Source organism: Eucalyptus grandis, chromosome 6 (genome assembly GCF_016545825.1).
Source record: "Eucalyptus grandis isolate ANBG69807.140 chromosome 6, ASM1654582v1, whole genome shotgun sequence".
Classification (NCBI taxonomy): domain Eukaryota; kingdom Viridiplantae; phylum Streptophyta; class Magnoliopsida; order Myrtales; family Myrtaceae; genus Eucalyptus; species Eucalyptus grandis.
Genome location: NC_052617.1, coordinates 4408652 through 4425870, shown reverse-complemented (window position 1 = coordinate 4425870; position 17219 = coordinate 4408652). Strand labels below are relative to the sequence as shown.

The following is a 17219-nucleotide window of genomic DNA, read 5'->3' as shown; positions in this document are numbered from 1 at the left end:
GTATTCAATGATTACGTAATACTATATCTTAAGTCAATGTCAAGCACTGTTTTTATCACAATCATATCACAAATTGACGTATAAAAAAGGATAAAAATCTGTCTATACATTCCACAGCCATGTCGGACAAATTAATTTTTATAACTTGGGAAATAGCTGGAGGTAAATACGGTATAAGTGTACTAGTTCGGGATTTTCTGCGATACCAAAATTAATTCGAAGTAAATACGAGCAGTTAAAAATATATATATATATATATATTTTTTTTAAACTCGTTAGCTCCCTGACGTTAACCCTTTTTAATCTGGAAATGTAATTTGGGAAGAAGCAAGCCGGCGTCCCCCGAAGGTCACGTGCACGTCGCGTGACCTCCCCACCCTCCTCAAACATTTGAATTCGGATCTGACCGCCTCTCCATTTTCAATTCAATCCGCCCTACCCATCATTTCCCCTCCCTTCCCTCCTCCCCATCTCTCTTCATCGTTCAAATTCCCCCTCTCCCCCTCTCTCTCTCTCTCTCTCTCTAGCCCTGCCATCTTCATTCAGTCTGCTCAGCACAGTACACTCTCTCGATCTCCTCTCCATTTCGCCGGATCAATCGCATCGCCAGCTCCGGCGCTCCCCGCGGGCGTTGTTTTCCGGTTCCACCCTCGATTCCCGTTCTCCTCCTCCGTCGCTACTCGCTCTGCCCGAGCGTCGCCCGATTCGGTTTCGGCGAGAGTAACGTTCTTCCTGCAGTTCCAAGGGTCGGGGGGCTGGGCCTGGACCGGTCTCCTCGGCTTGCGCGGCATGGACAATTGCGAGGCTAGGCCGGCTCCCAACGGCTCGGCGGCGGCGGCGGCGGCCAGCGAGAGGGACTGCGTCAAAGTCGCCGTCAACATCAGGCCTCTGATTACCTCGGAGCTCCTCATCGGCTGCACCGATTGCATCACCGTCGTTCCCGGAGAGCCTCAGGTACTGCGCTCCTCCTCGTCCGTGTGATTTTCTTGGTCCGGATGTGGTTGTTTTGTAATTGCTGGGGCGGCATAGTTTTTATTGATGTGATTAGCGAGTGAAGATCGAGTTATTTTATTTATTTATTTTTTTGTTGGGGGTGGGGGGTGGCCGCGAGATTGCTAAAGTTTCTGTCTTGGCCGGATTATCCGTTAGGTGCAAATTGGGTCGCATTCGTTCACATATGACTATGTATATGGGAGCACGGGATCGCCTTCTTCGGCCATCTTCAATGACTGCGTTGCTCCGCTTGTCGATGCACTCTTCAGAGGCTACAATGCCACCGTCCTCGCATATGGCCAGGTTTTTCCGTCTAGATTCTTGTTGTCTACTTGTGGATACTTATTCAACAGGAAGACTGAAATTGAACTTATGTTGTTCTGAAGACTGGTTCCGGCAAAACATACACCATGGGAACTAATTATAATGGCGAAGGGAGCATCAGTGGAATCATACCTAAAGTGATGGACACGATTTTCAGAAAAGTTGAGACTACGAGAGATTCCACTGAGTTTCTCATCAGGGTTTCCTTTATCGAGGTAAATGTGTCAGTATCCAATGCTGGGGTTTTGGTTTTGGCATCTCCTATCATCAACTAGTGACTGTGCCCCTGTAAACAATGATATCTCTTGGGGATATTCTTTGCTGGTGGCGACGTGACTTTAAATTTTGCTATGGCAGATTTTCAAAGAAGAAGTTTTTGATCTTCTCGATCAAAATTCATCTACTCTCTGTAAAGGTGAAGGGGTGTCTGCAGCAAAGGCATTAGGACCTGCTAGAGTTCCTATACAAATTAGAGAAACAGTACATGGTGGGATAACACTTGCCGGAGTGACTGAAGCAGAAGTCAAGACAAAGGAAGAGATGGCGTTGTATTTGTCTCGGGGTTCTCTGTCTCGTGCTACTGGGAGCACCAACATGAATAGCCAGTCTAGGTAATGTGTTTAATTATTGATACTTTGGTTGATTTTTTCGAACTTACCATACATGAGTTTGTGAATATGAAACATATCTCTTCCATAAGTTCTGGTAGTAATATGGTTGAAGCTTGCTATATTTCGAATTAAGATGGAGGCAAATTGTTTCAGGCCCTTTCTTATAATTGTCATTTCACTTTCGTCTAAGTTTGCAATGAGGTAAGTTTTTAAAGCTGAAAATATGTTGTTTACACATGTTTCAGCCGATCACATGCTATCTTCACAATCACGATGGAGCAAAAGAAGATGGCTCATTTTCCCAGTGATGATGACTTTGGTGATGATATCTTGTGTGCAAAACTTCATTTAGTTGACCTAGCTGGATCAGAAAGAGCAAAACGAACTGGTGCGGATGGAATGCGCTTTAAAGAAGGTAGTACTCAAATGTTTCTAACATAGAGTAGTTTGATGAATCAAAGTTTCTTTCACCTGGTAATGTATTTATCAAGACTGGTTGGTAGCTTAAGCTTGATAATTTTTGTGTATCTTCACCCGCGGCAATATTCTTCTGGTGTTCTTTTGTAGACAGATTCAATGAATACTTTCTTGATTGTTGACTTTAAGTGACTATTGTGTAGGCATTCACATCAACAAAGGTTTGTTGGCTCTTGGCAATGTAATAAGTGCCTTAGGAGATGAGAAGAAGCGGAGAGAGGGAGGCCATGTTCCATATCGTGATAGCAAGCTAACACGCTTGTTACAGGCATGTATTGCATTTTTTGTCTTTTAAGTTGTGTCAAATGCTAACTTTGCATAGCCCTTCACTTAAGTGTTTTCATTGTAAGTATCGGTCCTTGATCTGCAGAGGATTACATAGCCTTTTACATTTGCAATGGTTGCTTGAAAACTGAAGTGATGTTGAAATGAGAATGAATCTTCTTGCTACCAATACCATCATTTGTGATATATATAGCTGTTGCAAAGAAAGCAATAATCCAGTTGTGTGGGGTTAACATAGAGATATAATATTAGCTAGCATTTGTAGTGACAACAAACAGCAACATGAGTAATTAGATGAGTTACAGGACTTTTGAAGGGCAAAACATCACTGAAACCTTGACGTTAGAAGCACTTAATGTTTTTCTCCCGTCCTATGAATGGAACCCTGTCGATTTATTTTTAATGGTCATAACCTTTTTTGACAATTGATTTTCGCAATTTGGCTATGTAGGATTCTCTTGGAGGAAATAGCAAAACATTGATGATAGGTATGCTACTGATTTGGTTTAGACTAGAATTTCAATCCTTTATGATTCTAACCTTTTTAATCCTCATCTTGACTGCATTTTACTGGTTATATATGTAGCTTGTGTGAGTCCTGCCGAAACAAACGCCGAGGAGACATTGAACACCCTTAAGTATGCAAATCGTGCTCGCAACATTCAAAACAAAGCTGTGGTATGTCTTCATGGCCCACCTTAACATGCTTTATGTATATTTTCATGCACCTCTATTTTTGGTGATACTTATCTTCCTTATTTGGTTCTAGATCAATCGTGATCCGATGGCAGCTCAAATGCAAAGGATGCGAAGCCAAATAGAGCAGTTGCAAGGGGAGCTACTAATATATCGTGGTGACACTAGCGGACCATATGAAGAACTTCAAGTAGAGTACTATCCTTAAGTGCTCTCACAGTCCTTACAATGTGGTTTAGGTGCTGATCTGCACTTGCTTATACAGATCCTCAAGCATAAAGTTTCTTTGCTTGAAGCAAGCAATTTGGAGTTACAACGGGAGTTGCAAGAGCGTCGTATGACTTGTGAGCATTTGATGCAGCGTGCTGTTGATGCACAGGTACATCCGACTGGTTTTCCTACACCAGAACAGTTATTGCAGAGTTTTTGCACATGCTTCATGAAATCTTCTGATTTATACTCCTTGGATGTGTTAGGTTGAAAAAGACAAATTGATTATGAAAATTGAATCAGCTCGAAGCGGCAAATCGTGGGATGAAATTGATTGTAACTCAGATCAGGTTTGCAAATGTATCTTCTGTTTTTTATTGTTCTGATTCTTTTCCTTGTAATTGGTTCAACCAAGTTGCATATGTTATTTAGGATTATGGTTTGGTCAAATCTTATGTGTCCAAAATCCAAGAGTTAGAAGCAGAATTGCTTCGCCTACAAAGCTCACTTCATGCAAAACGTTATGTTCTGGAATCCATTGATTCGGATGATGATGGATCTCGCTCCAACAGCACATTGGCTTCTTGCTTAAATGATTTTTCTTCTGGTTCCGAAGCTAAAAGTGTGGACTTTGCAGGTATGATTTATATGCTTTGTATGGGTTTCTGGGTTTCAAGCTAAAGATAATGCTTGTGTGAATACGCAGTGGGCTGAGCTAATACTATGCTGATCATTTTAGTTTCCGATTCCAAGTATCTGCTATTTTGTATCTGACAATATCAATAGAGACTTATGTAGTTTATTCTTGGTCATCTCCTACTGTTTTCTTTGAAGTAGGGGCTTTGTTTTGTTTAACTTATTTATTCAAGGATGCAGGTTGTTTTTCCTTAAAAGTGGGGTGTGCAACCTATATGCACTAAAAAAATTCTTTGCTTTTCTTATGTATGCAGATGAAATTGAAGTTGACGAGAAAGAGTTAGAACACTCTTCACTTCAAGAGAAACTGGATATGGAGCTGAAAGAACTGGATAAAAAACTTGAGCAGAAGGAGGTAATATTTGTTTGCTCTGGTAAATTAGCAATATGCCTGTCTTCTGTTTTTGCTGAGAATTGAGGAAAAAAAAGGTTTATCTTACTGCATCTTTATGAATGACTGGTAATGGTTTTCTATCATCCTTTTTCACCATTGGGCCCCTTACTTTAATGGAGATGAATCAAGAATAATTTCAGCCGACAGAGTAAGGAAAAAGATAATCCTGCATCTGAACGATTCGTCTGAAAAGCTTTGTCCATGGCAAATGTGATCACTGAACAATATTTCTTGCAGTGTTTTGTTGCCTTGCTAGAACACTTGGTATACTAGTTTGAAATTTCTATCTTGTCAGTTGATGATTTGCTTGGCGACAATTTGTTGGGTGTTCCACCAATCAGTAATTGGGTTCATCCTTTGCTTTGTTTTATGTTTTGAAGGCTGAAATGAAGCGGTTTGCAAATGTTGACACTTCAGTTCTAAAACAACACTATGAGAGAAAGGTTTTGGACTTGGAACACGAGAAAAAGTCTTTACAGGTTTGTCTTTGCTCCTGAATACAAAAGACAACGATTAAATGTAGTATGATACATCATTAACATCACAATCCTGCAGAAAGAGATAGAAGAACTGAGATGCAATCTTGCAAACATTTCATCTACATCTGGTGACAATGCTCAGAGATTAAAGGAGGAATATCTTCAAAAACTAAATGTTCTTGAAGCACAGGTGAACTTTGAACTGCAGTTACTATTCAATTTCCATCATGTCCTGGTCTAATTTGAAAGTTCTCCAGGTGTTAGAGTTGAAGAAGAAACAAGATGCACAAGCCCAACTTTTAAGACAAAAGCAAAAAAGCGATGAGGCATCCAGACGATTGCAAGATGAGATTCAGAGAATAAAAACTCAGAAGGTGCCAATTCTTACTAGAACAAAGCGATGTATTGGAATTCGTTGTTTTATTACTAATGTGAGAAATTGGGCTTTCTATAGGTTCAATTACAACATAAGATAAAGCAAGAATCTGAACAATTCCGACAGTGGAAGGCAACAAGGGAGAAAGAGGTCCTCCAGGTATATGCAAAATTAATGAATTCATAATGCTTTCAATTAAATTCATCAAATGTTTGTAAAATTGTTTGGATTCTTAGATTTCCAACTAGAACTAGAGAATCTTGAGATTTTAAAGGGGCAAACCAAGGAAAAAATTAATGTTTGGGACACCTCCAACTCTTTATGTGACCTCTATCGCCATTTGATCCCACAACAACACTGACCCACCCTGTATAATTGTTATGCAACCCGTGATAGCGATTTAACTCCTTTCTCCTTACCGCTTCTATATTTTAGAAAATGACATATCAATTCCCGCTAGGTCATGATATTAAGGGGGAGAAATAAATGATTTTTTTTTTTTTTTGAAATGGGACTTCATTTTGTTATTTACAACATGCAAGATCTAGTGTCACAATTATTTGTATATTTGTGAAGAAAGTTGAATGCATAGGATGAACATTGCATTATCATATGGCTTTGATAAGAATCTGTCTGGACATTGAAAATTTTAACGTTCGGCTTTGTAACCACCTGTATTAGAGTGTCACGTTCATCTTATTATTGGTTCCAAGAAATTATGTTTTTGCTACTCATATTAGGTCTCCCATAAATGCGTGTTTCTGTCTCACAGCTGAAGAAAGAGGGACGGAGGAATGAGTATGAGATGCACAAGTTATTGGCTTTGAACCAAAGGCAGAAGATGGTAATTTAGTTTCTTCTTTGGTAGATTCCTTGAATTTTTTCTTAATCAAGAGTCTATGATTCTCTTACTCTTTCTGTTATTTTGTGCTCGTGATCAATATCAGGTCTTACAGCGGAAGACAGAAGAAGCTTCTATGGCTACCAAAAGGCTGAAAGAATTGCTGGAGTCTCGAAAAGCTTCCTCTAGGGAGACATCTGGTAGGGAGCTTACATAAACATAGGCATTGTGCTCATCTTTTTGTCTTTATACTTTGTCAATTAATTTTCCTTTGATGTGCAGGTGCTGTGGGTGGCAATGGTCCAGGAATTCAGGTATTCTAAGCTTTCACATGAGTATTTTAGTGTCCATTTTACATCCTAACGTGTGATGAATGAAAGTTTATCTTATCCAAGAGGCCTACAGGCTCACTACACCTGGATAAGCCCAATTGAACCTTTAATTTCATAGATATCTAATGTCTTAGGGCATAGTGGAGTTCCTTCTCTAATATGATTCTGACAAATGGTATTTTGTTGAAAAAAGGCTTTGATGCGGGCCATTGAGCATGAGCTAGAAGTCACCATACGGGTTCATGAAGTACGTTCTGAATATGAACGTCATATGAAAGAGTGAGTTCAATTCTTACTTATCACGTAGGAACCAATTGAGTGTATTTCTCATCTTCATGATCATATGAAGTTTATTGTTTGTTTCGGTTCTAGATTTTCTTTTTCTTTAACAATCATTTATCTCAGTTGTATAGTATATTATGGTCCTTCAATTAGCTCTGTTTTTTTTTTGGCTAATGTGGTTCACTGATGCCATCATACTATAGTAGGTTTAATTCAGTATTCTGCTATACATGACAGAGGCAGTCGCTTCTTGTTTCTTGGGAAATGTCATTCTTGAATGAGTTCTAAGCACGCTAAATTATGGGTGTGTTCATACAAAAGCATATTTGGGTCTATATGCACATTTATATTAGTTCAGTCTCCATTATTGTTTTCGGATTTTGGCCAGTTAGTAATGATGTGGGACTTTGTCAGTTTTTGTGCTTTTAGATTGTCATTTGCATGCATGTGGCACAGTGTATTCCCTCTCCTAAATAAGTTCCATTCATTCTGTAGGAGGGCCAAAATGGCAAAGGAGATTGCTAGACTTAAGGAAGAAGCGGAATTGCAAAAGCAAGCAAACTTAAGGTTGGGGAAGTAGCAGCAAATTCTGTTTGCGATAATTCACCATTAGCTTGTTCATCATCTTCATATTGGCGTTGCTATGCTCTAAACATCTTTGGATGATGTACTTTGTAGTGATTGTCCACCTACCATGTCTCCCGGTGCAAGGAACTCAAGAATTTTTGCTCTTGAGAACATGCTTGCGACTTCTTCCAGCGCCTTAGTGTCCATGGCATCGCAACTATCAGAAGCAGAAGAGCGTGAAAGGGTCTTCAGTGGCAAGGGACGTTGGAATCAAATTCGTTCCCTAGCAGAGGCAAAGAACCTGATGAACTACCTTTTTAATTTGGCATCTTCTTCGAGGTAATAAGCACTAATCATACTACACATGTCAGATTGACTTAATGTAGTACTATATTGTGATCTTCTAGTAGATTCTAAAATTTTGTAAGTCATGTCTGGTAGGAAAGTATCATGTTCTATTACTTCTGAGATTGTTTGATGTTAGTGCATTTGATGTAGCTAAACTGTTTCCACCCTGCAATTGCTAAAAAAAAATACAAGCTAAACTTGACTCTTCTTGAATTTTTAAAGGTGTTTACTGTGGGATAAAGAGGTCGATTGCAGAGAGAAGGACTCACATATAAGAGATTTAAAGGAGAGAGTTGTCAAACTGAGCACTGTGATCAGACAGTTGGAAATGCAGAAGTCAGAACTTGTTCATCAGCTAAAGTCGCAGGTGAGAACACTCGAGCATTATATGCATTCAGTAGCTAGAGCCTTACGTGGACAGGTGTACTCGAACCAGCTAAACCTGATTTATAGCTGCAGTTTGAGTAACTAGGTAAATATGCTGCTAGTATCTTTAATGATTAGTTCTATTAAAGGAGCTAGATATTGATATGGTAGTTATTCTGAAAGTCTACCATAAGCATCTTGGTAAAGCATTCATCTGTTATCACAAGCTGACTAGTCTCATGGGAATGTGATTTGCTTCTATACGTAGCTATTTGTTAATTCTTCAGGTCAAACGATCCCTAATGCTCTTTTGTACTTGGATCTTTTGATAATATGAGTTTTTTTTTTTCTTTTTGTGCGTGTGATGTAATTGTCACTAGTTGATTATCGTGTATCTATTCTGGTCTTGATTATGCTTTTAAAGTGGTCTCAAACATTTGGCAGGACATCCTCTTGAGGAAGCACCACAAATCAAATGCAGCAGATTCAGGGGATTCCAGCCTAAACATGGGACCGCATAAATATGGCCTACGCAAGCAGGTTTGGGAGATGTCTGCCTTTTTCTTGCTCTATTTTCCATTGAAGTGTTAGGAATTAGTATTTTTTCTGAAGTTTACCTTGTAGTTTATGCTTTGGTGATTTGTGCTTTACGTGCCCGCATAATGTTGGGATTTTCCATCTCATTGATTGGCTTGTATTGATTTTCTTTCTTTCTTTCTTTTTGGTCAAATTGGGTTCTACTGACTGAGGGGGGATTTTTTTATGTAGGAACATAGGGCATCGATGTTTCTATTCGAGGACATGGACACATCAGAATCAGATTCTTCAGATGGTGATGCAGCAGAAGATGACGATGATGAGTGGGTTGTAGATGACGATGATGAAGACTGGGTAGAGTCAGGCAAACGGCCACTAAGGAGAAGAGCTAAAAATGGACGCCATTCATCTTCTGATACCCAAGAACCAGAGATTAATGAAGTGAATGACGTAAATATGGAGAGTTCTGGTGAAAGAACCTCTTCAAAGGGTAGTACTGAGGTTTGCTGCTCATGCAGCAAAAGCTCATCATGCAAAACATCAAGATGTGAATGTCGGGGCGCTGGATCACTCTGCGGCCCATCTTGTGGCTGCGTATCCGTTAAGTGCACCAACAGAGAGCCTGCATCTGCAAAAGAGTTGGAGGAATCTTCAGAACAAGATAAAAGCGGTGCCTTCAACAATGGGAACAATGAAGAAACAGGTGAATCTAATCTAGCCTCCCATGGGGCAAGTTTACTTCAGAGTGCATTTGGTGAAAAGCCTGTTGACTCAACTGATGATGCTGGTGCGAGGAGGAAACCTTTATCTGACATTGGGAACACCTTGGTATGTTTCCTTTGTCATTGTTCTTTTGCCATGCGATAGTATGCAGGTGGCTATGTATCCCCAAAAAAATACTAGTATCTCACTTCTGGCATTGAAATCCAAAGGTCACGCCCTATCTGTAACTTGTTTTAAAACGATGGCAAGATTATCATCTTTAATTTTACGCTAGTCTAGATAAAGGGGAAAGTCTTTGCTTCTTGTCACCTCTTAAACTGCTTTAATTCGAGACTCTAGTCACTTTAGTACCACCACACACTAACTGTTACATGTCAACATTCTTGCTCATTTCACATCCCTCACAGGCCAAAACAAATGCGCCAAAGCCTAATCGGAGAAAGAAATGGGGGAAAGCTGTAGTCCAGCTTGTTCCTGTGGCCCCACCTCCTGCATTGCCTGAGACAACAATGAAGGCATCTGAGAAGCCAGATGATGGTATATCTCTCCAGGGAGACATTCCTTTGAAGTTACCTAGGGCTATGCGAACGCCGGCTCCAAGCGGCAGTAATGTGCTAAGAGAAAGGAATGCTGATCGGAGTGATGAGACAATTCTCAGCAAGGAGGCTGGTGTAGCAGCTCCGGAAGTTTTGGTGCCGCAGGCAAGAAACTCAGATGAGAAGGAGAATCATGCATCTTGAGTCAATTTTTTCCTGTTGGCGATTGATAATTCGCCAATAGCTCCCTCATACAATGCATCCCATGCTGTGATCCTCATCGATTTGGGAAGGAAATAGACTGCATCACCATCCAGTGATCCTTGTCGATTTGGGAAGGAAATAGACTTTGTGTATTCTGTTTATGTTTTGTAAAGCCACATTGGTTGGGAACTTGAGATTTGGTTACCTAACCCTTTGCTCGCCGGAGATTTTGTTGCTAACAATTGATTGGCTCGCTGGTGTACGATATGTTGGACAAGTTCGATGATTGAATTCTGGATTTCTTTCTGTGCTGGTTGTTCCGTTGTGCTTGTCCTGCGATAAATGGAGACCGTCTTTTAGAGGAATGTTGCGCACATTCCAAGTTCCGATGTCATCAGATTTGTCTATCTGGTTTCCATCCTTTATATTGATTCTCAGTGCATGGAGCATGTGATAGAACGGTCAGAAATTGCGGTAAAATAGTGATCTTCATACATTATTAATTTTCCTGTCAGGATTAGAAATATGGGAAAAAGATGACACGAGGGAGAAATGCTTGTAAATGCATCTTTTAACCATTCTTGATTTCTCTTCTCATCTTCTATTGATTTTCATGTAAAAGAAATCTTTCTCAATGAATTTTTGAATTTTCTCAATTTTTGAAAGTCTACCATAAGCATCTTGGTAAAGCATTCATCTGTTATTGGACAAACAATAATTTATAGGAGAGATCATCTTGAAAGCTAGCTAATCAAGTGATAGACTCAAAAATTATATTAGAGCCACACACGATATGATGTATTACCACTATAAGACAGTCTAGTACATGAATATGTTCCTTAAGATCGCTTTCTAAAGGACATCGAGAATAAATATTGACTTTTTAACATAATTTTATTTGGGAAACACAAATCCACATATATTTTTATGCGCTATGATGAATTTCTTCATTTGTCCTTACTAGCAGAGGAAGTCTCTATGTCAGAAGCCGTCGCCTTGTCAGTAGGGCAGGGCAAAAGTCCCCACGTTTCATTAATCTCCTTCCTGATCTGTGCCATTTGAGCATGGGGTAGGACCATTGTCACTGTCCTTCCAAACCCACCACCCTTCTCGTTCCCATTTCCTGGTCCTGGAAGGACCAACACCACCCCTTCATCTCCAACCCCACTTATTGTGTAATTTGCAAAAATTGGCTTCCGGCCCTTCAACTCTAGCCCATATACATCTGCACCCTCTAAATTCACAAATGTCAAATTTGCCCCATATGCAATGTAGTCCAGCTTCCCGTCATCTTTCTCCACCATTTCTTCAATCGAGCCATTCTCATTCACGGCCTCGGCAATCAGTCTCGCAAGATCGGATACTTCTGCTTCCGCTGCCAAGAAATTCACTTCAGCCCTGCTCAAACCCATGCCATTTGAGGGTAACGGATTTAGTTCTCTACGGACATTCTTCTCACACACAGTTACAACTTTCGGCCCGTTGTCTCCCCTTATCTTCGACAAGGATTTCCAGATCAAAGCGGACAGCAGTTCGAAATGTGATGTTTTAGATTCACCAAACAATCCGTATTTGCCCATGATGTGATCAAGTTGTTGCATGGTGATGTGAATTGAATAGGTCGCCAACTTACAGTTATTGACGACTAACCAACAGTCCCCAACTGGGTTGACCCTTTTAATGGTGGATGGCGCCGTGCCGAGCCCTGACTCAGCGGGGTAGGCGGGCCTTTCCGGAACCAGTGTGTGGAGGGGCTTGGGTGGCGCGTGACCCGCCATCATCTGGCCCCACACGTTGATGAAGGACGAAGCTGCGAATGCATCTCCGAGGACATGAGCCCAGCTCAGACCCACACAGATTCCTCCGCATGCGAACCAAGTGAACTGTGTCTCCAAGACAACATGTCATCACTCACACATCTGCTACATCTACGACACTTTTCAAAGTTTCCAAACAAACAAGTAAAAGAAAAAGATAATCGCTTCCACCAAACCAAACAAAACGAAGGAGGAAAAGCATTCCGATTGATAAAACAAGAACCTTCCTTTTCTTCTCCCTTCTTTCCCTTCTAATCTTCTATTTGAACAAACAAAACAGAAACAAGTAAACAACCCTTAATCTGAATCGAAACCAAAAAGAGCACGTTCGTTAAGTACGACACGAGGAAAATTTTCTCTCTTCTTCATGGGAAGTTTACAATGCAACACCAAATCGGATAACTGATAGACGGAATGCGTCGCTAATGAATGCTCGAGAACGACCCTTGACAAGAACTGAGCACACGTCCTCGGCTAGGAGGTACCACGTTGATAGCACTTGCTACTTACTATAGAAGCACAGGACCAATGAACTGGTGCAGGAATGCTGGGGTGCCAATGACCAATTTTGGTTTAAAACTTTTTCTTTCTTGTTTATTTCGGAATTGTTCATTTAGGGACCAGCCGTTGTTTTGGTAACACTTCGAAAGGGGTCATAAATGAGAACCCGCCATGCTGCTTTCGCAATATCAAGTTGCAGGACAATCACTCCACATTCAAGGCCTCGATAGAAACCTATCTCTACGATCACTTCCATGCCATTGCTTTGATTGGCAAGACATGGAGGTCCATGCCGTTTTAATGAAAAATAGATGCTGATTAATGATGATAGATAGAACGCAAGAACTCAACAGAAAGGAGTAATGATCATCTACTTCGTTTGTTTCATGAAAAATAACTTTCAGGAAAACATTTTTGGATTTTTCAACTTTCATTTCATGAAAAATGAATTAGTTAGGAAAAAATATTTTCATCAAGGGAAAAAAAAATCTTCTATGATTAAGGAAAATATTCAACTCTTGAGAAAGAGGAAAACATTTTCTATATCTTCTTTCACCCTACTTTCCTTTTATTTTTTTCTTTTATTATTCTAAAAATTGATTTTTAATTATTTTTCGTTTTCTATTGTTTTCCTTTTCTTCTTCATTGGCTAGTCGCTAACCACAGGTGAGCTGGAGCCTCGCTTGATCAAGCAAGGCTAAGCTCGAGCCCCACGAGATCCATTTGCTCTCTCGCAAGGCTGAGCTCGCTCGCCGAGGTTGCCAGACATTAGTGTGGCTCTAGCGACCTTCGGCGAGGCTCGAGTCTTGCTTGAGGTGGGCGATTTGGTGGACTTGATCTTGCTAGCATTAGATGAGCTTGGCTTTGCTTGATCGGGTGAGGCGAGGCTTCACCACCGGGCTGCCCAAGCTTGACCTCGCTAGAATTTGGCGAGCTCGAGCCTTGCCGGCCCTATGGCAAGGCTCCGGCTCGCCTGTGGCTAGTCGTTAATTGCCGCTATGGCCGGTGACCGGCCAATGAAGAAGAAAAGGAAAAAAAAGAAGAAAAGAATAAAATATAATTAAAAAATTTATTTTTTAAAATATAATAAAAAATTATTGAAATGAGTGCATGGATGAAAAGATTTTCTTTATTGAAAAGAAATACAAATTTTCTAGTATATTTTCAGATTTAATTTGAACAACAAAAAATATGGTTATTTTCTAGGAATTTGCTTCTTGGAAAACATATTCTAGAACGTCATATTTTCTGTAAAATGAACGGAGCCTAATTTGTATTTCTTTGCCATTTCACTTGCCAATTGTACTTTTCCTCTAACCCCTTTTGATCTAATTTGCGATTATGTTGATTAATCAATATTTCAAAGTCGATAAGTAGATGGTTCGTTTGTTTCATGGAAAATGAATTTGTATCACTCACAAAAATAAATAAATGAAAAATAGTTTTATTGTCCATGAAAATGTTTGTTGATAATAAAAATTATTTTTCATTGACTAATTATTCTAAGTGAAATAAACGATTATTTTTAGGAAAATATTTTTTTAAATCATTTGCTTTCTATGAAATAAATAGTCTTAATTTCTTATCAAGATACTATGATGACCAAATCCTACGGAAATAATTACTGAAAAAGTCATATACCTATTACAATTATGCCAATTTAGTAATATTTTTTTTTTTTTAACCAATTGAGTCATAAATCCTTTGTATTTATGCTAATTCAGTTGATTTTCTTTTCTTTCTCTTTATTTATTTTTCCTCTTTCTTCCTTTGGTCAGTTGTTGGATTGAGTGAAAGTAATAAACAATTATTTTTATAAAAATATTTTTTAAAATTTTTATTTCATTTTATTTTTTAAAAAGAGGAAACCTTATTTCCCAGTGGAAATACTACGATGACCGAGTCCAATGGATGGAGGCATTTGACGGAAGAGGCAGGCAGGGGTTTGCGTTGACAAACTGTAAGAGGTCAAAATCGCTGAAGAATCTCTGCCTCGACGAGGCATCCGCAAAACCTCCTATCTCTTGCCATCCGAGTTCTTTTGACGAGGGATCAGCCAAAAGTCCTTATCTTGGTCCATCAAATTATTCAACTGTCAGAAAACTTGAAAGATGAGTGTCAGAAAACTTGAAAGATGAGTGTGCGGTGCGAATGACTGGCCAGCCCAGATTAAGGTAAGCTCACATTACAGAATGAAAGTAATGATTGGTGGGCTAGATTGACATGTTCCATGGTGCGAAGTGGAGTCTTCTTGCACGAATTCAATCTACTGGATCAATCATCAACATAAGATATTTACAGTTCTAAAATAGAAGGCTGACACACAGTAGCTGAATTACCTGAACATAAATCATGGGAGAGAAGCCAAGTGCAGGGCCAAGAACCTCAGAATGGACCAGCAAGTCCTGGAGCTCCCAGCCACCATCCTCCTTGGTAGCCGCCAACCACTCGTCGAGTGACCTGTCGCACTGAGCCTCAACGATGCGGATCCCGCTGTCGTTGCACTTGATGACAGGCCTCTCAGTCTCGGACCACCTGATCCTGCCAGATGCCGTGGGGTAGAGCTCCAGCCAGTAGGCCATGGGCTTCTTGAGGTCGAAGTTGGTGAGCCCCTGGGCGGCGTCGCTCCTGAAGAAGTAGAGCCCCCTGAGGTAGTGGAGCTTCATCGCCAGGTCCATGCTAGTCAGCTCGTGCACTGTGTTGTTGGGTGTCACCTTACCCGGCACCACCGACGACAACTTCACATTGTGCACGAGGCTCTTCACGTCCGATGCAACCATTTTTGTGCAGAGAGAGAGAGAGAGAGAGAGAGAGAGGGAAGTGTTTAATTTTTCTGCTTCATGGGAAGGCTGCTCTTAGGACTTCGTCTAATATAAGGGTCAAAGAGATGGGGACAGAAAGGGACATTGAAGAGACGATTTTATGGTGCCCTCTATCTGGTTTCTTGGAAAAAAGTACCAAAATAATCCTAAACCTTTTATATTGATACAAATTCAGTTTTAAACTTTTTAATTTAACAATTTTAATCCTAAACCTTTTTACATTGGTACCAATTCAGTCTATTTAGCTAATTTTAGTTGGAAATTACTGATGTGGCCATCGGCGATCTTATGTGGTGCCACGTTGACAAATTTGATAATTTTTTTATATTTTTCAGATTTTTTAAATTATTTTTTTCTTTTTCCTTTCTCCTTACCCCTTGGTTGGAGATGGACGAGGTCACCGGTGACCATCGCCGGCCACAAGCTGATTGGGGCAGGGTCGCCGTGCCCTCGCCGGCCACAAGCGAGGGCGTCGACCCCCGCCTAGATCCAAGTGAGGGCCCTTGCGCCCTTGTCGGCCACAGGCGAGGGCGCGGTAGCCCTCGTCGACCAAGGGTGAGGGCCTCCACATCCTCGGTGAGGGTTGCCACAGGTGAGGGCGCTAAGGCCCACTCTTATGGCGGGCGAGAGTCGCGACACCATAAGTGAGGTCGTTGTGGCCCTCGCTTGGATTTGGGTGAGGGCCACTGCGCCCTCTCTTGTGGCCGACGAGGGTGCAGAGGCCCTTGTCGGCCAACAGGTGAGGGTTTTGGCACTTGCTTGGATCTGGGCCGGGGTCGACGCCCTGACTTGTGGCCGGTGAGGGTGCGACGGCCCTCGTCAGTGGCAGGCGAGGGCACGGGGCCCCTCGCCTTGACCAGCTTGTGGCCGGTGATGGTCAGCCGGCTGACGACCTCACCAGCCAAGGGGTAAGGAGAAAAGAAAAAAAAAGAAAAAAGAAAAAGAAAAAAAAAAAAAATAATTTAAAAAATCTGAAAAAATAGAAAAAATTATAAAATTTGTCCACGTGACATCACATAAGACTGTCGGCGGTCATATTAGCAATTTTCGGCTTAAATTAGCCAGATGGATTGAATTGATACTGATATAAAAATGTTTTGGATTAAATTGATCAAATTGAAAAGTTTAAACTAAATTGGTACTAATGCAAAAAGTTTAGGACTACTTTGGTACTTTTTCCGGTTTCTTGCATATGAAAGAGAAATAGTGCATTAATCATCGGCCGTGGTGGCTCCGCTAGGTAGGCTTTAGTCCTTTGAGGGGAGGTCAGGATTTCGAAACCCTTGTAAAGTTACAAGGGGGCTGGCGAGCTATTAGGTGATTGATGCGTGGCATTGGGGTGATGGTTTCCCCGCTAGCGTCACCCGGGGGGTTTACGTGGCGGCTGTTAGCCAAAGTAGTTTCTCCAGAAAAAGAAAAAGAGAAACTGCGCGTTCAGATCTTGCAGCTATTTTATAGCACTTCACGATGGAGATATGACGATGTAATGATTAGTGTTTTCTTTTAAGTCTTTTCATTCTCTAATCACTTTGATTTAATATACAATAAATCATTTTTTTTATCCAATCATTCATAAAAATCCCTCTTTCTTCCTAATTCACATCATCTAAACATCATGTGAGGAGTGAGAGTTAGTTTGTCTAGACTTTTGGAAAGTCGGAAGTATTTTTCTCATTGTTTACTTTTCCATCAAAATTCAAATTATTACCAAAATTATGAACGAACTATATGTAACTCTATGTAAGGCCATTTTTAAAGGTTTCTACTACGGATACTAGAAAAGGTGAAAGTGTGTAATTATA

At 40.6% G+C, this 17219-nt stretch overlaps 2 protein-coding genes across 2 annotated transcripts; one reads left to right on the top strand and one right to left on the bottom strand.

Moving 5' to 3' along the window:
* The first annotated feature begins 465 nt into the window (after positions 1-465).
* On the top strand, positions 466-10638 carry LOC104448029 (kinesin-like protein KIN-4C). The gene is made up of 27 exons (XM_010061799.3): positions 466-954; positions 1150-1296; positions 1380-1532; positions 1675-1928; positions 2174-2343; positions 2549-2673; positions 3142-3178; positions 3277-3368; positions 3460-3576; positions 3652-3765; positions 3863-3946; positions 4029-4233; positions 4547-4647; positions 5067-5165; positions 5242-5355; positions 5423-5539; positions 5620-5700; positions 6314-6385; positions 6489-6582; positions 6665-6696; positions 6908-6993; positions 7492-7563; positions 7675-7902; positions 8134-8278; positions 8722-8817; positions 9046-9642; positions 9945-10638. Exons 1-27 carry the CDS (start codon positions 790-792, stop codon positions 10275-10277), a joined length of 3930 nt encoding a protein of 1309 aa, XP_010060101.2. The 5' UTR covers positions 466-789; the 3' UTR covers positions 10278-10638.
* A 375-nt stretch (positions 10639-11013) lies between these two features.
* On the bottom strand, positions 11014-15423 carry LOC104448028 (protein ECERIFERUM 2). The gene is made up of 2 exons (XM_010061798.3): positions 14935-15423; positions 11014-12160 (listed from the first exon to the last, which is right to left on the bottom strand). The coding sequence occupies exons 1-2, from the start codon at positions 15373-15375 to the stop codon at positions 11225-11227; spliced, it is 1377 nt and encodes a 458-aa protein (XP_010060100.2). The 5' UTR covers positions 15376-15423; the 3' UTR covers positions 11014-11224.
* Between the last annotated feature and the right edge of the window lie 1796 nt (positions 15424-17219).